Consider the following 24,513-nt stretch of genomic DNA (forward strand, 5'->3'; position numbering starts at 1 on the left):
AATTGCGAGGATTCATTTTTTATTTATTTGTTTCTGAATCTTTGAACACTTTATGAACAGAGTTGTATTTGTCTAAATAAATGGAAACTTAGTGTTTTCAGTGCTGTAGCTGCAAAAGTATGGATACATATGGACATTTTAATTTCTGAGTGATATATGAAAACACTTTTAGGATATGTGACCTCACTTCTTAATAATGACATTAGATTTCTTAAAGAAGACCTCTAATCAACTCATCTAGGATCAGTTTTAACAGTGTCTCTTGTTTTGGCCAGGCGAAGGATATCATGTGTGACTACAAGCCCGGCATGCTGGAGAACTCCGCAAAGATGGTGCTGCTGTTTCACCTGATCGAGGAGAGCGTCAGGAAGGGAGACAAACTTCTTGTCTTTAGGTAGAAGATTTGTATTTATTTATTTTTTTCTGATTGATAGTAAAAAGTACTTTTTTTTTTATTATTGTTTTTTTTTTACTTAACAGGTCGAAAAAAGGTTCTTTTTTTTCCCTAAACCAAATTCTCTCAGCCATACTTTTTGATTTGGTTGAACACTACATTTATTATTGAAGTTGTAGATGTGATCTGACCTCTTGTTTCACTTGTGTCTGCCTCCTGCAGTCAGAGTTTATCCACGCTCACGGTGATCGAGGATTTCTTGGCCAAGCGACCGGTGCCTCCGTCGCCCAAGGCAACCAACAAAGACAGACCGAACCAGAACTGGGTCCGCAACCTCAACTATTACAGTAAGTAATTATTGATTATGATTCAAAGATGATAGTTTGAATCTATAAAACTCACTGAAGGCAGGACAAGTACAGAAGTAGAAAGGTTATTTTGAGCACACAGACAGATGACACATGGTGTAAAACAGGTGTGGCTCAGTGGAAGAAAGCAAGATGCTTTACATTTTCCGTACGATTTATAACTTATTAAAGAGAAAGAGTGCTATCTATGCCAAACTAGCTTGTTAATATGTTGAACTGAAATGATCCGTCTGTCTGCTCTTCTTTGGGAGAGTGTATTTCTGACTGCCCTGATTTTGTTGTTCGCTCATGCTACTACTCTCATTGATTTACAATGAGTGCTGCCACCTGCTGGTGCTTTTTGATAACAGACAGATTTGAGATAATACACAAGCATTGATTCACTGCAGCTGTAGTTTTCATGTTTCTGTTTCAGGAATATTTGTAAGAATTTTTTTTTTAAACAAAGATATATGAGCTTTATCCATTACCTCAGTGTTGAAAGGTCGGTTAGCCAGCAACAATTTCATCTCTGGGTTACTTACAAGACCACATGGAGAATCATAATCAAACTCGCAGGGATAAAGTTAGACTACAAAGTGAAGCTTTTTCAAGAATCCATAGTATTTCTTTTGTATCTGCTAATAAATGAGCAGGTAAAGAAGTAAAAAGGATTCTATAAAATGTGAGTAAACCGGTGAAAACACAGGGAATAAAATCAAATTGTACAGAGACTGACGCAACCGGCTAAGCATCACGGCACGCGGCGCTACTGCATGCTCCATGTTAACTCTGTTTTGTTGTGTGATATTTTGAAGGACTGGATGGAAGCACAACGGCCTCCGAGAGAGAGAGGCTGATAAACCAGTTCAATGATCCCTCCAACACCTCAGCATGGGTCTTCCTGCTGTCAACCAGGTAACACACACTTACACAATAATATTAATGTCTGAGAATGAATGTTAGAGGCTGAGGTCTCGAATCGAGATAAATCGGGCGTGACCTGATTGCTGATCTCTGTGGGTCTCAGGGCTGGTTGTCTGGGTGTGAACCTGATCGGGGCGAACCGTGTGGTGGTGTTCGACGCCTCCTGGAACCCGTGTCACGACGCCCAGGCTGTGTGCCGCGTCTACCGCTACGGGCAGAGGAAGCCGTGTCACATCTACCGACTGGTGTGCGATTTCACGCTGGAGAAGAAGATCTACGACCGCCAGATCTCCAAACAGGGCATGTCTGGTGAGTTGGAACAGCACAGCAGAGTATTACAATGGTGGACCCACCTGCAGTCAAATAACTACAAAATAACTCTCCCAAAAAATATGTGCACGACAGGTTTATAGGTACAAAAATAGGAATTTCATTTGAAAATCCTTGAGTTAGAGCGATTTCTGTTATTATTATTACATATAAAGAACATTTCCTGTGGGATTCATACTTTAGGTACACTTTTTGGTGCATTTTTTATATTTTTAATTGACCTTTATTAACTCATTAAGAACCAAAACACACACCAGAAAACCAGGAAAGGAAAAAGGAAGAAAAACTATAGGACATTTAAAAAGCCTTCATCCCCACTGCGCTCAGTCCAGGTAACTTTCACTACTTTCATATGACAACTCTGTCAAGCATCTGTCAGTAATCAGACTGACTGAAAACCCCTGTCCAGGCTCCTCTGTGTGAACAGACCCCCCAAAAATAAGTAATCAGATCCGAGTTGAAACCAGAGCGCTTCTACTAAGAGGCTCCTGCCTGACAAAGTAAACTGTCTCAAGTGTTTGCTGTAAGCTTTGACTTCTGAGACAGACACATTGAGGCCACTGATGCTTTGGAGAGCGTCACTGGAAATAGAGACATTTTTTTTATTGCCTTCATACATGCTAAGATAATCCTCTTTTCAAATCATCCATTAATTTCAACTTGATGTTTTTTCGAATATTTTTTTCTCTTCTCCCTCCCTCAGACCGCGTTGTGGATGACCTGAACCCTGTGCTGACCTTCACCAGGAGGGAAGTGGAGTCTCTTCTTCATTTCGTGGAGGAAGAACTGGACCCCTCCCTGGTCCAGCTGCGGCCCCAGGACAACATGGAGAGCGTCCTCAGGAAGGCGCTGCACCTCCACTCTCACCTGATTACTAAGGTAGCTGAACAGAATGGACTTATTATCCTCATGTGCCATCTAGAGGCGATTAGAAGTAAGACATACAGGAATGTTCAGCAGGCTTTGCATTGTTCGTTGTGGTCTTGTGAGGCTGAAAACTAATTTGCTCATGGCAGGTAAGCAAGGAGGCTGATGATTGACAGCTCACTGCTAATTTAATAACTCACTGGCTGTCATTTCTCCTGAATGAAAATTATAAATGCCTTCAAAATGTGTTTTTTTGGGGGGGGGAATAAATTCGATGTAGGAACTAGGCCAAGCCGTGGCAATTACAGTTTTCTTTATATTTATAACAGTTTTTTTAATAGCTTGTCAGGTTCTGGAGCTTGAGAGGTGGTGAGTCATCTGGTAATTAAACCTGCCGCCACTTACAAGATTTTAAGCCGGCTTTGTGGGGCAAAGAATCTCCCACTTGGCACTTTTGTGTGTTTTATTGCTGCAAATTTAGATAAGCTAGTAAATAAAAAAAAAAAAAGCACTTACATTCACATAGATGTTGGGGAAATATTTGAGGTTTTTCACAGTGAAGCAAGATGTCGTTGTGCTCCTCTTCCTGATGAAGGAAGGTGAAGAGTAAAACACTCATGACGTCTCTCCCTCGTCCCTTTCAGCAACCATTCCCCCACGAGTCCCTGCTGATGGACCGCAGGGAGCTGAAGCTGAGCAACGCTGAGAAAAAAGCTGCTAAGAAGGGCTATGAAGAGGAGAAGAGGGCCTCAGTGCCATACACCCGCCCCTCCTATGCTCACTACTACCCCGCCAGTGACCAGAGCCTCACCAACATCCCCGCCTTCAGCCAGAGAAACTGGTCAGTGATTCACGACTGCAAATATACAAACCAAAATCTTGTTTAGTTCATACTATATACCATATTGTTAAGGGTATATAACATGTAAACCAGCCTTGGAAATTGAACACAAGTCACTGAAAAAGTAAACTCCCTGTTTAGGCGCCCTCCCACTCATTCTGAGGAGAAGCCGGTGGCCAGTGTGCGGCTGGTCCAATCGACCCCAGTTCCTGGCGGGGGCCAGGTGTCTGCAGGCTCTGCTCCAGGCAACAAGTCTTCAAGATCCAGCCTCGGAGGCTTCCCTATGAAGTGCCTGCAGAAAGCCGGGGTGTTTGTACAGAAAATTGTCACCACCACCGGTAGGAAAATTGAGGATGCGCTGCATCTGTAATAAACCTTTCCCTCTTTATGTTAATAATACTCTCAAGGTGAACTTGTCTTTCTTGGTTTCTTTTAGACATAGTGATTCCAGGCACCAACAGCTCAACAGATGTCCAGGCCAGGATCAATACCGGAGAGACCATCGATATCATCAGGGGTACAAAAGGTGAAATAACCCTTAATTATTCTCTGGAAACCTTCTGTGTGTTGGATGCAATAATCAATTAAATGCTTATTAAAAATATTTGTCCAACTTGCTGCTTTTCTTTATCTTGCATAACAGTAAACAAAACATCTTTTGTGTTTTGTGGTGTTTCTCAGACAAAACAAAAAACATATTTGAAAGATTGTGAAAATAATCATTATTTTAAACCCTATTTGCAGATACATGTTGCAAAAGCTAAAAGAACCATGACTCTTTATTTATGAAGCAAGTCAGAGGAAAAGCTATCAATTTGATTTTAATCAGCTCGCTGTGTACTCATAATTTCCTTCACCTTTTTTTTTTTTTTTAGGGACTTACATCAGGACGTCAGATGGCCGAATCTTTGCCATCAGAGCAGCTAATAAGGCCAAGACGGTGGAGGAGGGTACAACAGCACCACCCAAAGGTAGGATGATTCAATTACCAGAACTGAGATCTAAAAGTCTTGCCCTCAATCATATTTACATTCCACCTCGCAGACAAGCCCTCTGAGGTTAAGAAAATGTTTAAGTTAACTCGTGTAAATGCTTAACTTCTCCTCAAGCGAATATCAAATCCTTTGTTTCTTCTCAGACCTGCAGGCCCCGCCTCAGGAGGTTTCAACCAATGGCAGTAATGGCTGCGAGTCACCTGACCGCAAGCAGCTGGTACCCTCCAGGCTTATGCCCCGCCCTCTTTCACCTGACAGCCCCGACCTCATCAAGGAGCTGCAGCACTACACAGGTGGGACAGGAGCTGGGGGGTCAGCAGGCTGCGGTGTTCAGCCAGAGAGGGCAGCAGAGAGCAGCGGGAGCAACCTGCCTTCCACCAAACTGGTTCAGACCAACGGCAGCAGTGGGAGCAGTTTTACAAGTGGAAATGTGAGCCACCGTGATGCCTCTGTGACTAATGTAATGCAGCCCAACATGGACGCCACTGCCGCCCAAGACCTGAGAACAGGATCCAAGCGCAAAGCCTCCACCCCGACGCTGGATGAGCGAGCCAGTAAGCAGCTTTTTAAAATACGAGTGTTTCAGATCAAGCTACAGGCGGTTTTGTCATCTTCCACCTGGTGTGACTCTCACTGCGATTGGACTCTCTTCAGTGCGCCGACCAAAACAGTAAATCCCCCATTATATCTGAGCTCCGACATTTCTGGTTAAACACTGAAACGGGGGTGGGTTTTTTTTTTTACCTGCGACTACAGCTATATAATACATAGTAGTCTCTTCAATACAAGATTATGCTGCTCACAGTCAAATCATTTTATGATAGGATGTGTATTTTTCAAGCAGTGATGGTGTTTTTGAAGCTCTATTTGTAGTCTGACTTACTCTGCCTCATTGTCCTTGACTCATATTCTGTGATTCCTCCCCGGCCCCCATCTCTTGAGGGGCGGTAATCACCATAGCAACCAGTGGTTCATCAGGTCAACACAACTGTTACTAATAATAACAGTACCTTGGCACCCGTTGTGACACTGGCTCTAGACTTGTTACCAACCTGTGCTGGCTGCTGTCTGACACTGGTTCAGAAGAGTTTTGCCATATCTCCTTCCCCCAGTGAGACAGTGTCACCATAGCAACCGGTCACGCAACAAGTGATTGGATGTTTATACTGCTTCTCTCTCAGTCCAATATTAATCACAGCAGGACGTATCAAACGGCAGCAGCTGCATTTGCAAACTTAACATTTTTTCAGAAAGTTTTTTTTTTTTTACCTCCCTACAATCCCATTGCTCCTCAGTCTATCTATCATTTTTTCTCTGTCTTTCTGTTAATCACTAATAACAATTTGTGTTTGTAGAGACTCTTAAACTTAACTTGTCTTTCTTGGTCTCTTTTAGACGTAGTGAGTCCAGACACCGACAGCTCACCAGATGCCCAGGCCAGGATCGACGATGCAGAAACTATTGACGTCATCAAGGGTGTAAAAGGTACAATCCCCCTTTTTTTTATACTCCAGAAACCATTAAGGCCACAATAATAATCTATTTCTCCATTGTGAAAATTGCTGCTTTTTTGTCTTACATGTAAACTAAATAATTTAGTGTTGGTTGCTTTGTTTTTTTTTAGGGACTTACATCAGGACGTCAGACGGCCGAATCTTTGCCGTCAGAGCAGCTAATAACGACAAGACAGGAGAGGAGGGTACAACAGCACCACCCAATGGTAGGATGATTCAATTATAAGAACTGAGATCTAAAAGTCTTTCCCTCCATCATATTTACATTTCACCTCACAGACAAGAAAATATTTTTAACATTATTATTTTCTTTAAGTTAACTCGTATCTAAAGCGAATATCAAATCCTTTGTTTCTTCTCAGACCTGCAGGCCCCGCCTCAGGAGGTTTCAACCGATGGCAGTAATGGCTGCGAGTCACCTGACCGCAAGCAGCTGGTACCCTCCAGGTCTATGCCCCGCCCTCTTTCACCTGACAGCCCCGACCTCATCAAAGAGCTGCAGCACTACACAGGTGGGACAGGAGCTGGGGGGTCAGCAGGCTGCGGTGTTCAGCCAGAGAGGGCAGCAGAGAGCAGCGGGAGCAACCTGCCTTCCACCAAACTGGTTCAGACCAACGGCAGCAGTGGGAGCAGTTTTACAAGTGGAAATGTGAGCCACCGTGATGCCTCTGTGACTAATGTAATGCAGCCCAACATGGACGCCACTGCCGCCCAAGACCTGAGAACAGGATCCAAGCGCAAAGCCTCCACCCCGACGCTGGATGAGCGAGCCAGTAAGCAGCTCTGTGCCGGCATACACTCCTCGGCCCCTCTGACCTCACACGGCTTCCCCTTCACCGGGGGCTATGGCCTCCCACCTCTGGGCCTCAGCTCCGCCATGCTGGGTGGTTCTCTGGGGCACCCGCTCTTCATGGGGGCGGGCTCACGTTACTTCCAGCCCCCCCACACTCAGCTGGGCGACCCCACTTACATGTACCCTGATCTGTTTGGCTTGGGCGGAGGCAGCCCCGTCCCCACCTCCTCCTCCAGCTCTTCGGCGACGACAACCACCGCTCCCGCCGTCTCATCTTCCTCCTCCTCATCATCTTCCCTTCCAGGAGCCCTGCCGCCGTTCATGCTGAGCCCCAGCATGGCCGGCATGGCTGGGATGCTCCCACCAGGCTTCCCCCTCCCGTACAGCGCGTCTCTGGCCAGCCTCTACACGGGCTCGATGCTCCCAGGTGGGCTACCGGGTCTTGCTGCCACTCCCGGGCCCGCTGGAGCCAGTTTCCTCTCGCAGTACCCTCCCACCGCCGCCACCAGGTCCTCCTCATCCTCCCCTTCCTCCTTCTCCTCGTCAGCAAGGTCAGAGGGCCACCGCGGCCCGGTTCTGGTGAACGGCGGGGATGTGAGCAGCGTCAGCAGCTCGGATGATGACGACGATGATGACATAATAGAGGTGAGCGGACAGTGACGGAGGAACGATGGGGTTTCATGAGAAAGCTTTTAGCAATCGTAATCATCATCAAAATAGGATGACACCCTGTTTACCGGGTTTCAAAGCGTCTGTGGCCACGGCCTCGAGACAAACGGACAAAAACTTTTAAGGTGACGACAACTGAGCCCCTTCAAGTGTTTCCTCTGGTCATCTCTGCTGCCTTGGAGAAATAGTGCGAGTGAGAATGAACACAACCTGGACACAGAGCGACAAATCCTGAGATTGAAAAGCTCCAGCGTGGAGGAGAAAATGAATATCAGAGGACTTTGGGCTTCCAAGTTGTTGTTTTTTTTTGTGTCCAATACTGGCATTACAATGCTAATCACTGAACTGAGTACTGCTGAGTGTGGGCCTGCAGTGACCACAAACGGCCACTAGTTGTACTGTTGACTTTAGAGCTTCTAGTTCTGCAGCTTTGCTAAATGTCAAGTCTCTCGCTTTCAGCTTCTTAAAAAGACGACAGAAGAGTGGAGTTGCTTTTAGATAATACAAAAAAAAAAAAAAAAAAATAGGTTTGACAGTTAAGTTAGCGGGTAGGAACATTTGTTAAATAACTGAAATGGTATTGTTTGTGAATATTGCTGCTGAATCTTTCTTGAAACGGTAAAAAGAAAAGGTTAAAAGCATTTTTGATCGAACTTAAGACTTCACTGCCAGGACAGGGGTATTGTACAATGTTGTTCTTGAAGAAAACAAAATAAAAAAAAGACGGGATCATCTTGAATTATTGAGGAAACAGTTGAGGCTTGTGGAGGTTGAAGATATTTAATGAAACTTTAAAACTAATGAAAGAATGTACGCTTAATCAAATGCCTTTACACCAGGCCTTTTTTTCTTCAATTTAGGCATCAGACGTGGGAAGATCTGATTTTTCCTTTCCGTGTGTGTGTATTTTATATTTACGTGATCTACCTTTTGAAGAAAACGATTGCCTAAAAGCAGCCAGGTGAAAACGAGAAAAAAAAAAAAAATAATAACAACTGTGTCCTAGTGAGGTGTTGTAGCGGAGAAACAACCAACAGAAAATGCCTTTTTGCCTCCATCTTTCTGAATGTTAACTGTGAGAGAGGAGAGGTAAAGAGAGACAGACAGTCACTGCAGCTCTCTGAATCTCACCCACAGTCTTACTGTAGCCTAGAGAAAAACGATGCAAAACACTCACTCAAGCCTATATATGTATTTGTACAACCCCAGAGGAACTGAGCTTGCATCCCCCCCCCCCCCTCCGAGTTTTGGTTACGCTCGTGTCGTTACTGTGTTTGACTGCGTGTTGTGTTTAAGGGTTACAAAAGGAATCATTTAAAAAAAAAAAAAAGACGACATAAAAACTAGTGTTACTCTGTTTGTTCTGACGCAGATTTCACCTCTGTTTTGTTTTTTTTCTTTTATTCCTTTCTCTCTCATCTCGTTTTGTGAACAGAGCTCGATGTGAAACCAAACCAGTTTCTTGTGGAGAGACGGTGTAGCTTTGCCAAAACCAAGAAAATGCACATCAGAAACCTCCATCAAAGAGAATTGTGTCTTAAGAGACCAAACAATGCAGAGCAGAATTAAAAGTCCACCACGGCGACACAGCGGAGACGTACATATCCATCACTACGCTGTGCCGCTCTGTGGAAGAGACACAAATCTGTCTGCAGACTGGTTGAAAGCTGGGAAAGCTTCATCGTGTGACCAAGTTCCCTTTAGATTAACCATAATTCTGCTGTTCCGGTTGATCCCGTCCGATCAAATGAAGCGATCGGCTTTAGTCAGCAAACCTCCGCTTCCAAAACAGCCGCAGCAGCAAGAGCTTTAAAAATCACTTTAGCCGAAGATGAAACATCAAAGCTCCTCTTCCACCTACTTTTGTTCTTCATACTGAAACTGTTAGTTTACTCATGTTTCATTTTTTTTGCTCTCCTCTTTTTACAATGTTTTCAATTTACCAAATTAATTAATTTATGACGGTGCATATTTATTCATTTGTATTTTTATTTTTGTACAATGTCTTTTTTGGGGGGGTTTCCATTTGTTTCTTCTCATTATCTTGTCAGATTTTTATGATCATATTAGTATTGTTGTTACTACAGATGGGGCTTTTGTTGTGTTTGGTGTTTTGTTTTTCTTTTTTTAAGAACTGACGATTAGCCAGTCTGACCCAGCGCATGTGAACCTGTGCAGAACTTGCATGTGGACCAACCGATTAGTGTGTAACTGAGCACATTAATATCCAGGATAAAGTATAATCATATCCAATAAGCTCTTTGTGATGAAACATCCAAAAACTTCAGCATATTACTGAGCTGTGATGAAACCATTTCCTTATTTATATGAGCTCAGATACAAATGTAAGTGTTTAATCTGCATATGAGCCATTTGTGTGCACGTAAGCTCAATCACAAGTCCTGGGTCAGAAGCTGAGACGGTCAAGCCACTCATCAGCTGAAGAAAATAATGATATCAAGTGCTTTTATTTCTTTTTCTTTAATGGATCATTACCATTTCATCATAATTGTCCATCTGTCGTCCCCATGATGGCAAACGAGCGAGTTTCCTCAGTGCTGAGCTGTTTGGTCGTCAGCTCGCCGTTTGCCGCGCCGACTGACTGCTCTTTACTTTCACAGCTTTCTACTTGAATTTACATATTTATTTATACGAGTCGACTCGGTCGGACAAGCCGAACAGACTGTCTGAATTCCATTTTAGCCGGGGAGAAGATAAAATCTGCTGTCTTTGAGGATTGACTCCAGTCAAAGCCTGTTGTGTAGATTATCGATGGATAATATGTATGACCTTGGATTACTGTAAAATCCTTCTTTTTTTCTCTCTTTTCTTTTTTTGAAGTTTGTAAATAAAAAGAAACATGTTTAAATAATAACTTTTCCTAATTTCTTTACATCAGTAGTAGTAGCAGATGTTTGCTTTTGTCACTCCTACACACACACACACACACACACACACACACACACACACACACACAGACAGACACACACACAGGTAACTGAGGGCATGACAAGTTGACAACAAATTCCAAGAAAATACACCAGTTTTACGGATTTACAGTCTCATGACAACAATATAGTTTGCCTTCCTGTGAAATATAAACAATCACAAATTTATGCAATTTTAATCAACAGGATATTACATTTGTCCTAAAGTAACTGAGCGTTGAAGGCTTATTGTCAATTAATACAGGTGGAATCTGAAATGAGACTTGCAGACAGCAGAATCATTTAAAAAAATAAACTTTACCCAAAAGCTGCACGGCACTTGGAGAAAACAGTGATTTACCTTTAAATGTATTACCTTTATTTGTATTTTTTTTTCTTTAGCATTCAGAGAAATAATCCCTCATAATTTTTTTTTTTTAAGTCAGATTTTGGTGTCACCACAGCCATGTAGAATCTCTAGATAGAAATTGAACTTCAGCATTCTTTTGTTCATAGATTTTTGAAGACTTTTTTTTTTTTTAAAGAAAAGCTGGTAATTGAGGCCATAAGGTTGAAAAAGTTACACAATAAACCACCAACATTGTAAAAAGACTTGTTTTCCAGATGAAAACCATTTTCACAAATCAGGTTACCTAAAAATAGCTCAACTGAGTTTAGTGGTAGTAGTTTCTTCTGTTGGTTTATTTGCACTCATATTCATGCCATTTTCCTCCTCCTGTAATTCTTCCTGACATTATATTGAATCATTCTGTTCTTGTAACGCAGCGGTAGGATTGATGGAACGTAACATGGAGGGTAAAATCTGGGTTTGATTTGATCCACTTTCCGTGTCCTACTTTATTAAAGGGTTGCTCACATAGGGGAGTTTGTTTGAGTGTGAGAGAGACCCTCTGCAGAACAAGCAGATCTTTACAGTTCTCCATAATTCAAGTTAAAGACTTAAAATCATAATTAGAGAAGAACCCAACACATTTGTTCCTTGACTAATCCCAAAATGTATATTCCAGTTTTGGGCTTTTTGTCGTTTAGTTAATTCCAGCCGCCAAAAGAGGATATGGTGGATAATATAATGGGTGCATTGAGCTCTTATTCCAGTGAGAGGTGTTTGAATAATAATCCATGTCCTGTACTCACAGGGCCGTGGCTTTACAGAAACCAGTGACTGAATTAATCGAGCTCACTTGCTAACTTGCATGATTATTACGCTGCAAAACCGGACAGTCACAATGACTGCAAATCCCATTACAACTATGATGAGGATTTAGGAATAAATTGTGCATCCAAATCAAATTCATAAACTGGAGTACTTGAAGTTATTAACCACAGAAATAAATCAGCATTTAGCAGGTGGTAACAGACCCGCAAAATATCTGTAAAGCTGATGTAAACCCGTGCTTAACCTTGGGACCTAACATGAAGCACAAAAATCCCATGTCTCATTCATTTTTTCTTTTTTTTTCTTCAGTGATCTTATCTTTCTAAAGACTGATAGTGAAGCTTGTTGTTTAGTCTGTGTCCTTGTTTCCTGTTAAAGCCTATTTGTATGTGGTTTGTTTTCCTTGTACGTGATGCCAGTTCTGATTACTCCAAATAAAATGGATTCATCCGTGTTATTTTTATGTCTTTACATATTATAATTTTGCAGAGGAAACACAAAGGAACGACTTGCTTTTAATTTATATGTTAACAGAAGTGAACCAATTTTTTTTTAAAATTATATATCGTAAAGTAGGCTAAATATCAAGACAAAACTTTAGGTGATGTGTTATATTTCACAGCAATAATACAGTATTTCAGACTGTGCTAATGTAACTATATCTCTGTCTGAACTCACATGTCACTAACAAGGCTAAAAATTTATGAGGTAGCACTGGTGGAAGATGATGTATTTCAAGTAAAAGTACTGACATTACTTTGTCATCTAATACTACTTTTAGCAAATGTTATGAATACAGGCTGTTTGAATCTTGTGGAATATGATGCATGACTATGGATGAATCAAACCAACAGTGAAGTAGGCTAGTTCAAATAAGCACAACCTTAAAGAACAAAAACACTAAAATGCTTATTAACTGGAATATTAATCCAAAAACACAATATATAGTTTAAAGCCCACTAGGACATCATAGTAAAACAATGACAGGAAAGCACTTATTGTTTAATGTGTACTTTTACCTCTGATACTTTAGGTAGCCTACCGTTTATTGATAAGATTATATAGCCTAGGTTAGATAGGTTAGGTTAGGTAGTTACTTTATTAATCCCAGAGGGGAAATTTTTTTTCGCTACAGCAGCATACAGAAGCAATAAGATAATAATAGAATAATAGAAAAGCAATAAAATAGCAGTAAAAATATAAAATATAAAATATAAAATGCACAGTATATACAGTACAGTATATATCTATATATATTATATACAAACAACCAAGAAACACAGACAACAGTGTTATTGTTATGTGATGGGTTTTGCCAGAGGTGAGTCAAGGACCCAAACACTGAACGTGAAACCTGAGGGGTGCGTGAAGAACTCGGTTTCCCAGCATGCTGTTCTGCTGAGAAGTGACGTGACGTGACGTGACGTTTCCCCACCGATCGTTGATGACGTCGGCAGACAGCGCAGGTCCGTGAGCTGAGCGGTGCTACCGGGAGGAGACGCGCCTGCCGAGACAACGTATCGTGTGTTTCTTTTTGAAGTAACCTCCTCGAAAACGACAGAAGAAACGACACCGTGAACGACCGAGGCTGACGCAGTGTGGAAAACAACCCCGCGAACCGCACGTTGAGAAACGTCTCTCGACATTGTTTTGAGGGCCTGTTGCTAACTACGGGGAATCCTCGAGGCTCGCCCGGGAGACACCGGGCCGACGGGGCGCAGAGGACCGAGGGACCGGAGCTCCGTGAGCCGGTCACATCGACCGGGGTTGTTGGTTTTTTTTTTTTATTTTTTTTTTTTGCTGACACTTCAGATTACGTTGTAAACTGAAGACGGACCGTCTCCTGCTGGTTCCTGCGGCGGACACACGACACCGTGTCTGGTCGGTGACAGCTAGCCAGCCTTAGCTCTCCCGTGTTTACAAGCTAAACTCGACCAGGAGCATCTGGATCAGTCGTGTTTGTTTGTTTGTTTGTTTGTTTGTTTGTTTCAGGTAGTTTACATATGAAATATGTGGCTGCTGCCAGCTGATGGTGATTTGTAAGCTGGTTACGCTTTTGTCTGGAGGTCGTCAGCTTGATCAAAAGGTCTCCGCTCAGGTTATCTTCAGGCTTATCTACTGAAGTTACAACTTTGTCAGCCTGTTGTCCTGTTTGCCTCCCACCACCTCCTCCACCTCCTCCTGCTCCTCCTCCCATGTTTTACCCTTTGACTGTCACAGAAAGTAAGATATGTAGTTAAAGGTTTAGATTCACCTTTTTTTAAATCATAAAACCGAGGCTGACAGACTTTGAGCAGAAGGAAGGATCTCTTCCCGAGTTGATTCCCAAAGCTGACTTTCCCCTCTCGACAGACCGATCCCGGATGAAGCCTGACAGAGAGGTGTGGACGTTCATGTGGTCAGGACTCTCACGTGTCTCCTGTCCCGCCTGGCTCCGTTGATCCCACACCAGCATCCCACCGCAAGCGACGACTGATTTTCTGTTTTCCGCTCTCTTGGGCCGATTTGCTCAAGAAGAGGGACTCCCCCTTCAAAGCAGGACACGCCATGAATCGTTACCTGCCGGTGGCTCGGCAGCACTTCCTGGCCGCCCTCGCCAGCACCAGCGTGGTCGTAAAAAGTATCAGCGCCGTAGTGGTTTTGCTCTACCTGCTGTCATGGGCCGTGGACACGCCGTACGCCCTGGGGGTGACCCCGGGATACCTCTTCCCGCCCAACTTCTGGGTGTGGACTCTGGTGACCTACGGGGTGGTGGAGGAGCACGTCTGGGGTGTGGCGGCCAACGTTGGGACAGTTATGGCCTGCGGGCGCCTGCTGGAGCCGTTGTGGGGTGCCCTGGAGCTCCTGATCTTCTTCGCGGTGGTTAATGTGTCTGCGGGCCTCCTGGCCGGCCTCTCCTACCTCCTCACCTACGTGGCCACCTTTGACCTGGACTTCCTGTTCGCTGTGCGTGTCCACGGAGCAGCGGGGTTCCTGGGAGGTGTCCTGGTGGCGCTGAAGCAGACCATGGGGGACACCACGGTGCTCCGAGTGCCGCAGGTGAGGCTGACTCACGAGAAAACGTGGTGCTCTGCTGTGACTTTTTTAATGACGAGAGATACGCTCCTCTTCTGAGCCTGGAAGTGATTGCAGACCGATGAGAAGTGGGATGGCGTAGTTGTATTGTGAATGGACCCGAACGAGAATGCGAATGGCAGAAATATGCACACGAGTCGGTCTGAGACGACGGCCTGCACACATCCAGGACATTTTACTTTGCTTTGTACTTAGTTTACATTTACATTGAATCCCCCCCCCCATGGATGCATTCAGAGGGACACTTACTCGTTAACCTTGAGATACGCGGTACATTAAATCAAGACATCGTTTGTATTTTTGTCGGTCTTAGAAACACTGAACACACTTAGCCACCAACATCCTCGTGTTTTTTGGACGGGAGAGAAGCTTATATTGTTCGCTTTGACAGCAGTGCGTACAGGAAATTAGGAAAATTCCAATCACATATATATATATATATATATGTATATATATATATATATATATAAATTAATATATAGTTGTTTATACTAAACCAGTGCTTGATATTCATGTTTGGTAAAACCCACTCTGGTTGTTTTTTTTTTTTTTTTTTTAACTTTTTTGTAGTTTGATATGAATAAATGCAGATACAGTGCCTTAACACCTTTGTTAAGATGGCAGGTTTTTGTAATGTTAAAAAAACAACAACCATGAAACCAAAAAAAATCATGTCCAAACTTTAACTATTTTTTATTGTGAAAATGAATCCTTTACAAAGAAGGTGAAAACAAATCACAAAGCATTCAGGCACAAAAAGTAAAAACAAAAAGCAACAAAAATCTGATTGCACAAGTGCGCACACCCAGAAACAAATACATTGTTTTGTGTAAGAGTCATGACCTTGTCATATCTGGACTATTTTCCCTCTGTTGTGACGTGATGTATATTGCTTTCTTTTCTTTCTTTTTTTCCGTCACAACAACATACCATTTTAACAGTGTGTAGACTTTTTTTTGTTTTAAACGTTGCCTCAAAACACATAACAGGATGTACTACCGGCCTAAATAAATACATCCAACACCTAACAGCACAAACACACTACGAGGCCCGACACGATCTTATCTGCTGCAGAGCGGTTGGATAACAAGTACGATGCCTTATTAGTGGGTTGACTACGCTAATTGTTTGATTGTAATTTATGCTGGTCGAGGGTCAAAACTCAGAATATAAAATGGGGACATTTCTGCCATATACTGTCTGTGTAACAGTAAAATCACGTTACAGGTTTAAATAGTGTGACTTTTCCGGGGATCACTGTTTGACACTGCCAGGACACTTTCATTTAGCTCACCATATTTTAGTTTTTTGTGCTTGTTATGAGTTGGTGTTAAACTGCGTTTAATCTCCCTGATCTCAACTGATCAGGGGAGGAAATGAACTTAATTGAAATGCTGGGCCATTTTGACTCCCGCCTGTCACCCTGGCATGTAAACCAGCTGTTGATTTCCCAGCCAATTTGATCCGTAGGAAACCCAATAGCTGCCCCTTTGCCTGATGATTTTTGTCCACAAAAACTCAAATCGTTCTCCCCTTCCCACCACAGGTGAGACTCAAAGCAGCCCCAGCTCTGGTCCTCCTCCTCCTGGCCCTACTGCGCCTGTCGGGGCTGCTCGACAGCTCCGCCCCGCTCGCCGCGTACAGCTACGGCGCGCTGTCCGGCTGGGTCTACCTGCGCTTTTACCAGAGGCACAGCCGGGGCCGCGGGGACATGTCGGACCACTTTGCGTTCGCCAGCTTCTTCCCCGAGGCGCTGCAGCCGGCTGTGGGACTGCTGGCCGGGCTCGTCCACGCCGCCCTGGTGAAGATGAAGGTGTGCAGGAAGATGGTAAAGAGATACGACGTTGGGGCGCCTTCATCCATCACCATCAGCCTGCCAGGGACCGACCCACAGGACGCAGAGAGGAGGAGGTGAGTCCGAGCAAGGAGGGAGGAGTTCAATATTTACATCTGCAGACAGTATATCCTCGTACACTGAGGCTGAAGCGTTAAATATCTGAGACAGTGAAGTCTGTTGTTTGTTGCAGAGGACCATTTGACCAAATTTGATTTTTCCTTTATTATTTATGTATTTATTTTTCCTTTCCATCGTTGTGTAATATGTAGATTCACTTCACAATTAAAACGCAGCAAACTGTTTTAACTTTCTCTGCATGCTGCAGCCCAAAGTAGGAAATCACATCAATAATCACAAAATGAACAAAGAAGGAACCGTTTTAACATCATTTACCTGCTCGATGGACAAAACCAAACAGCTCCCCGGTTTAGTGCTCTATTTATCTTAACTTCTCGTATTCAACTAACCTTGTTTCAATGAGCGTCTTTTGACATAAACATTATGGATTTAGTTGCAAAGCCAAACAACACAGCCAGTCAATGGCTCTTCCTCATAAGGTGCATTATTAAACCGTGATCAGGCTTATACTAAAGAAGGGGCATAAAATGAAGTGGAAAAACTGAATTATGTTGTTCATCACAATGATTTGTATGACAACTATTCAACAGCTAAAATCAAATGATTTTGACATCATTTTAAATATTGTCCAATATTATTATTAACCATTGTGACCCATAATGGTTTATCCACGATGCGTAGGTATAATCAAAGGAGCGGCATAAAATGGACACCGACACACCCATTAAATCATCTAAGAGGTCCGGTTTGTCTTCAGTCCTGTTCCTCAAACCTTTCATGCGCTCACTAACGCCTACTTTCAAGCTGTCACAGATCATTTTTCCTCTATTGTCTATTAGATACACTTACAAGCTGTCATACAGATTCAGTTACACACAGATGTCCCCGCTCTCTCACACACACACACACACACACACACACACACACACACACACACACACACACACACACACACACACAGTCCAGGTCAAGGTGTTATTTCACAATGTGTCGGGATATCTCAGTGTTCAGTGTGTGAAAGTAGTTTCATGGGTGTGATCTGAACATAAAAAAATGGCCTTTTCTTTTCCAACTTCCATCCAGGATCTGTTTGTTTTATACTCGCACAGCTGAACTCGTTCAGCCAGCGGAAGTTACCCAGCTGTCGAGAAACAGCTGGAAAATGTTGTGACGTCGTATTAGTATGATCACATGTTTATCCTGTAACTGAGCTGCATTATGTTTCAGTCTGCATTTCTGCTGATCTTCTGGGGATTGATTCCTTTCTCCCTGTTTGACACACACACACACACACACACACACACACACACACACACACACACACACACACACACACACACGGCTGCTATGTGAATGAAGCTAAGGCCTCTGTAGTAATGACATAAAATGTAAGCGCTTCTCCTCCGGGAGAAGTAAGTAGATTTAATCAACAAATGACAAGTTTTAATCAGAATATGACATCATTCATTTAATAAACAGATGTCTGCTCTTCTTCCTGATTGTCAGTATCAAAGGTTGGTATCAGAAATGTTTCCTTGTGAACAGCTTCCCTCTAATTTTGTAGGATTCTTGAGGCAGACAAGTTAAGTTAATACTCTAAAAACTAATGTCGGTCAAAGTTGGAAGTCAATGCAATTAAATCAGGACTTAGAGAAGTAAGAGTTGCATTGTTATATGAGTGGTATTATAGAGCATTTTAATTATGTCTTTTTTTTTTATGGCATTTAGCAGCAGATAAGGTAATCCAAGCGCTTGATGTCATGTCCTGCCATCTAAATCTCTGATCATTGAAAGATGACAGCTAGTTTTCCACAAAGATTCAACACAGTGGATGTAAAGAGATTGAATGCGAGATTAAAAAAGGGTCCATTGATGGCGCTGCTCTCCACATCACACGTTTTCCCTCAGAACATCACAGCCGAGCTGTGTGTTGACAGTCTGATCCTGGGAGACAAATTCACAGTGCATAAACCCCACATATGTCAAGAGTCTCCAGCGCTTCTGGAGTTCGACACATCTGACGTGCGTCCTCCTGTCAAGTCCACGGAGAAATCACTGACCCTAACCCAGAACAGTGCTCACAAAACCGTGTGAAACGGGTGCTGATTTTTATCTAGCGACAAAACTTGGAGAACTTCCCGGCGAAGGTTGCAGCTTCACGCAGTTCGTATAAACACTTTCTTCTTTTTTTTTTTGCAAAGATCCCTCACGTGTGGTTATCAAACACCTGGGACAAAAAATATGTTATGGAGGCAGGATTTTAATTGTCCTCACTTACATCAGTGCATTAAAACGCTAAACTTAACTGGGAATATAATGACGACGACTGTCTGCACGATGTCCCGTAAAAATATTTTCATATTCGTGCATATCGGTGTACATATATGACAAAACTGAAATATCTACGATCGGTGGTGAGCTCCGCCAAAAGAAGACCGTTCCATTGCAAAGAGACTTTCTCTTTCTCTTGCACGTGTAGGATCTTTACGTTGACAGTGAAGCGTCTGATCTTTTTGACGCTATTGAAGTCACATCTACACGAGAGCCGTATCATGACGAGAAGCAGCCTTGTTGCACAGCTGTTCTCGTCTCTGGTATTGACGGCGCGTTGTCTTTTTGTCTCTTTCCTCGCAGACAACTGGCCCTGAAAGCTCTGAACGAGCGTCTAAAGCGCGTGGAGGATCAGTCCGCTTGGCCCAGCATGGACGACGAGGAGGACGAGGACGAGGACGAGGTCAGAACCGACACGCAGCCGCTCCTCCCGGGCGGACGCGACCCTTCCTCCTCCTCCTCCTCCTCCTTCGCCTCCTCCTCCTCCGCCGCACCACCGAGGACAGCCGGGGGACCCGCCGGCGCCTCCCTTTCCTCCGCCTCCTCGTCCTCCGTGTCGCAGAGCGGCGGAGCGCCGTCCTCCGGCGGAGCGCAGCACCCAGAGTCCAGCATTATCAGCTTCGAGGACGCGCCCTCGAGATCGTAGCGAACAGAGCGCACGTGTGCGGATGTGCACGCTCCGTTCGGGCTCTCTGGTTTGTATACTGCTGCGTTCGGCCTCGCTGACCGGTGTACGGACACGTTCAGTGACGGTGATCACCCTCGATATCACACACAAACACACCACATCTTTGACCAGCTCACACACACGACCGTGCGCTCGCAAACACTCTGTCGACGTCGCGGCGGAGCCCAGAAGACTGTACAGTCCTTTCAGCTCGGACCTGTTGGTTGTAAATGCTCGGTGCAGCTGAGCAAGCCGAACACTAATTCTTCTCTTCCTCCCTGCAGACAACGGAAAGTCAGAAAAGTCTGCCTTGTCTGGACTAAATCCCGACTCGCAGGGCTCTGTTCACTGCTTCATGTGTCTCTTTCTCTTGCTTTCTAAATAAATAACAACGTGGGTGTACGATATTCTTTTTCTAAGTCTTTTTGGGAGCAGCCATATTTGTTCTTTTATTCCCCTGCCAAGAGGAAGCCGACCGAGAGCGAGTTCCTGATTCCGCATGAAAGACATTAGAGCTCCTGCTTGATCCCCGCTGAGAAATTGTCTGCGAGTGACATGAGGAAGTACGAAAAGCGACGGCCTCGGCACCGACGGCCGGACCGGAGAAAGAAGCTGCTGCTGCTGACGAACTCGTGATACCAAACTTCAACATTTGAAGAAGTGCCAGGTGAACAGAAATGTTCCACATCAGGTTCATTTGTGACCTGGTGTCCCTCTGGAACTACAGACAGAGAAACGGACCATTTGTTTATTTTTTTTTCATTTTATTTCATTTTTTTTACTCCTCAGTTTGTCGAGCAGTGGAGAACTTTTTTCTTTTTCTTTTTTTCTTTCTTCTGGGTCCGTTGATCCCTAAAAGAAATCTACAAAACAAATACCGTTTCCGTGGACTAACAGGACATGTTGGTGTTTGCACAGATTTGTGCTTTTATGATCCGATTTTAATTCTGGTCCCCTGCGTCATCCTGCTCCCTTTTTACACTTCTACATTCTAGGATCTGAAATTATGGGAGACATATGTGAGCAATAGCTGTTGAATAATCCGGGAGCGTTACAAGAAGTGCTGGGGAAGGGCAGAGAGTGGCCTGCTGGGGTATTTACAGACTGAGCTGGCTATTTTTTTTTGTATAAAAAAAAAAAATATCGCACCGATTTGAGTTGCAGATTTATAATTTGCCGTTTCTAACTGTTGATTTCACGCGCTGACCTGTGATGATGAACAGCTCCGTAGACGGAGGGCTCCTGCATTGATCAGCGGTAGTCAGCCTGGCACAGGTTTCCCACTCGCATCCTTTGCGCTTGTACCATCTTTCATTCCTAAAATCACAGCTCAGGCCAGCCGGGAATCATTTTCCAGGATGGTTGACGGGCAGCTGAATTGTTTTCATCTGGATAAACATGAGCTTCGTGCCGACCCAAAGGTCAGCGACTCACTGGTTTTTGGAGACGGTCAGCGTCGTGCGTGTCGCATTCGATTGTGGTAACAATCAAATCACTGAATTCCCAATTTCACCCCCCCGTCCTGTTTGATTAAAGTCATTCGCAGCCAATTAATTATTTCACGTGCTGCGATCACAGCGATGACGAACGGAAACGTTATTTTTGAACTCGTGATCACGAGCTTGAAAATGGATCCAATTTAAATGAGAAATTCCAACTAGTTCATAAAGTGAATCATGCACTTCTATACTTCCTCACCTCACCTGTGAGTTGCAAATACAAAGTTCATATTAGACCGTGTAAAGCTACAGAAACACTACATCGAGAACACTGTTAAATGAAGAGATTTTTTTATTTCCCGATGTCATCTTTTTAGATTTAAACGGTTTCAGACGGCTCCACGTAAATCTGAGCACTGCAAACTTAATCAATTCCCCCTAAATGCCTCTTTCGAGAAGTTATGAGGAAGCATTGAGCTCGGCGTGCTTAGTTGAACTGTACAAAAAAATCTCTGAACATTGGCCCTCCGTGACGAATTGAAACGGTTGCTTTATACTTCATGGAAATATTCTATGAATGGGAAGTGATAAGCCATATTAGTGATGAAAATCTGTGTGTCGTTTGCCGTTTCTCTGTGCTCCCATTTTGGCAAGCAGCAGGTGTTTATGTTGGAGGATCGGGGACCTTCTTTAGGTAAATGCGGACGAATGGACACAAAGGGTGAGACACTTTCAGGAGCGTCCTGAGTCCGGTCCAGCTTCAAGAGAAGAGAGGCTTGAGCTGCGGTCAGATATCGGAAATCTCAAACTGCCCTCACGGGTATCAACGGATGTGTGTACAGTAACGATGCATTTACAGTTTGATGGTGTCATTTTCCAACCTTTTACATGCAGGTCGCTCTGCATATAGCAGTCAGAGTATGTTTTGTTTTTTTAGCTTAGCTGATGCATCACACGATAAAAATCAGCACTGCAGCAAAACCCATTCTAACGTGCTTCCCCGCAGATAACTGAAGTTGTGGGATTTTATTAGTGGAAAGGTGCAGGAACGTCATCCTTTCTGACTTTTAAGCAAAACCTCCACCTCCAGCCCTGCTCTCCTGTTGTTGTTGTTGTTTTTCTTCTTCCTGTATTTCCACTCGTTCCGGCTGTAGACATCCCTCCAGCAGAGCGAGGCGTGTGTCACAGACTGTCTGTATGAATAATCCCAGCTGGTGTAGCCCAACTAGAAAAACTGCAGTATGATGTCAGCGCAGTGGCCAACCCCTGTTTTTAGGCCCTGCGGTGCTCGCGACGCAATTTAGCGACATAATCGAGTCGTGGCCGTTTTATTTTTCCTGTAAACAAGAATCTCGTCTTTACCGACGAGACATCATGGGTATGCCGACTTTTTAAAACAACTTTTAAGACATATTTTCATTGGTTGGTTTCTTGTCAAAGTGGCTGAGAGAGAAGACAACTCCACCAGCGTTTATGTGCATGGAGGTGGTCGTTTCAGTTCGATGCCCGGTTTATTCATTTTATGTGTCGCAGATCTTCATCCAACCAGGCCATTAAAAGGAAGAACTTGTAAGTAGTTCATTTACCAGACTTTATTTGTGTTTGTGGCAAAAGAGATAGAAAAAAAAAAATGACATGCTTAAAATTGTTGAAGTGCTTGATGTGTTGCTACATTGAAGCAGAATTAGTGAAGTTTTATTTAACACGCATGCTGGTTTTCAGAATATGAAGATTTTTTTTTTTCCTCCTTTAATTTCTGCTGTACGAGAGTACAAACGCTGGCGCCGAAGTCACGCGTCATTGATCTGGTTTGATGATCAGATATTCTTCACGTGCGGACGGCGCGGTTGTCAAGTCTTTAAGCCACTTTGCCAAACAACATAGTACCTTTTAAAAATGTCCTCGTTTGGGAAACGGCAGCCTCCCTGAGCCGTGGATGAAAAGCTGTTCTTCTGCCCTGACATGAGCGACAGATTACAGATGAGACTGCTCTGTTTATTCTCTCGTCAAGGATGGTCTCTCATTTTAGTTTTTTTTTTTAATAGTTTTCGCTGCTTTCATTTTATCTGTCGACTTTTGCTCCAACAGATCCTGCTCACACTAATGCCACTCTCTTTCTCTCTCTGCACTGTGGCTGCTGCACAGGCTTTTGTTTTGGTTTTCAGATATATTTCTTTATCTCTGTATGAAATAAAGGACGATTGTATGAAATTTCAGCTCCTGTTGTGTTATTGTTCTGATGTTTGCTGCCCTGCTGCGGACGCACAGGTGATTGTTTCCAGACGAGCCAGGAGGATGTCGGCCGAGATGTCTCATTTTGAATTATCTGATGAGAAAAACCTGCAGTGAGTGCTGCCAGATCCTGCACCGCTGTCAAATTAGCACACTAAAAAGTGATTTGTCTTTCAACGTTTTGTTGTCAGTCAGTGCGTTGCAGTGGAAGTCCTGCAGGTTTAGTCCTGTTTTAACCTGACTGCTTAAACTTTATGACAGGCACTGCCACCGTTTTATAGTATGACACAGCAGGACTGGAGCATCATATCCTACTTCAGTCAAAGTCGACCACAACACTCTGAAACGGGTTCAATCTCTCCCAAGTTTTAAGATAACCGACATGTTCAAAAACCAGAAACTCCATCGGTGGAAAAGCACTCAACTTACTACACTTAAGTACAATTTTGAGGTACTTCTACTTGACTTGAGTATTTCCATTTCATCTATTTGACAGCTTTAGTTCTCTTTCAGATCAATATTTGACCCAATGGATGATATAACAAGCTTTTATCCAATATCGAATATATTGTCAAAGATTAAACCAGTAGCGTCCAAACTTTTAGACTTCTGACCTCTTACTAAAATCAGTGTGTGGTCGGGTTCACATCTCGGATGTCTGAACCCGACAGAGTCATCCTCTCTCAGCAATCATCGGATGACTCGACAGAATTGATCTGCTGTCCCTGGATTTAAAACTGGATGTAAAGTAGTTTAAAGTAGCTCCACCTGCAGCAGCAACATGCTGCTCACTGATGTTTCAGCATTGACAAATCAAACGGTGTCACATAAGATAATACAGCCTGTCAGAGAGACCAAAGTACTTTTGCTTTTATACTTTAACTACATTTTCATGCTACTACTTTAACAATAAGTACGATTTGTCGTGCAGGACTTGTTCGTGTAGTGGGTTATTTTTTTTACTTTGCTGTATTTTTACTTGGGTAGAAATGATCTGAATTCTTCCTCCGCCGCTGTTAAAATAGTTGAAAGCTCCTGAACAGCTCAATGAAACTATATCAGTAGTATTTATT

At 43.5% G+C, this 24,513-nt stretch overlaps 2 protein-coding genes across 4 annotated transcripts in view; both read left to right on the plus strand.

The window, feature by feature from the left end:
- The window catches only part of LOC138193534 (helicase ARIP4-like), a 74,042-nt gene extending 63,490 nt beyond the window's left edge, over positions 1 to 10,552 (plus strand). For all 3 annotated transcript variants that reach the window (XM_069141670.1, XM_069141672.1, XM_069141671.1), the window contains 13 exons: positions 276 to 394; positions 617 to 741; positions 1,560 to 1,659; positions 1,772 to 1,977; positions 2,702 to 2,877; positions 3,510 to 3,706; positions 3,848 to 4,044; positions 4,143 to 4,232; positions 4,582 to 4,677; positions 4,845 to 5,255; positions 6,097 to 6,186; positions 6,326 to 6,421; positions 6,578 to 10,552. In XM_069141670.1, the coding sequence (XP_068997771.1) occupies positions 276 to 394; positions 617 to 741; positions 1,560 to 1,659; positions 1,772 to 1,977; positions 2,702 to 2,877; positions 3,510 to 3,706; positions 3,848 to 4,044; positions 4,143 to 4,232; positions 4,582 to 4,677; positions 4,845 to 5,255; positions 6,097 to 6,186; positions 6,326 to 6,421; positions 6,578 to 7,668 (2,994 nt within the window). In that variant the 3' untranslated portion in view covers positions 7,669 to 10,552. The remainder of the gene's footprint in view (positions 1 to 275; positions 395 to 616; positions 742 to 1,559; positions 1,660 to 1,771; positions 1,978 to 2,701; positions 2,878 to 3,509; positions 3,707 to 3,847; positions 4,045 to 4,142; positions 4,233 to 4,581; positions 4,678 to 4,844; positions 5,256 to 6,096; positions 6,187 to 6,325; positions 6,422 to 6,577) is intronic.
- Positions 10,553 to 13,243: 2,691 nt separating this feature from the next.
- Positions 13,244 to 23,419, plus strand: tmem115 (transmembrane protein 115). Its single transcript, XM_069141022.1, has 3 exons — positions 13,244 to 14,820; positions 16,403 to 16,767; positions 19,406 to 23,419. The coding sequence occupies exons 1-3, from the start codon at positions 14,329 to 14,331 to the stop codon at positions 19,746 to 19,748; spliced, it is 1,200 nt and encodes a 399-aa protein (XP_068997123.1). The 5' UTR covers positions 13,244 to 14,328; the 3' UTR covers positions 19,749 to 23,419.
- The last annotated feature ends 1,094 nt before the right edge of the window (positions 23,420 to 24,513 follow it).

The sequence above is a fragment of the Embiotoca jacksoni genome, unplaced genomic scaffold (assembly GCF_022577435.1).
Source record: "Embiotoca jacksoni isolate LCO1_2020_lvr unplaced genomic scaffold, fEmbJac1.0.p SCAF_9, whole genome shotgun sequence".
NCBI classification, from domain to species: domain Eukaryota; kingdom Metazoa; phylum Chordata; class Actinopteri; family Embiotocidae; genus Embiotoca; species Embiotoca jacksoni.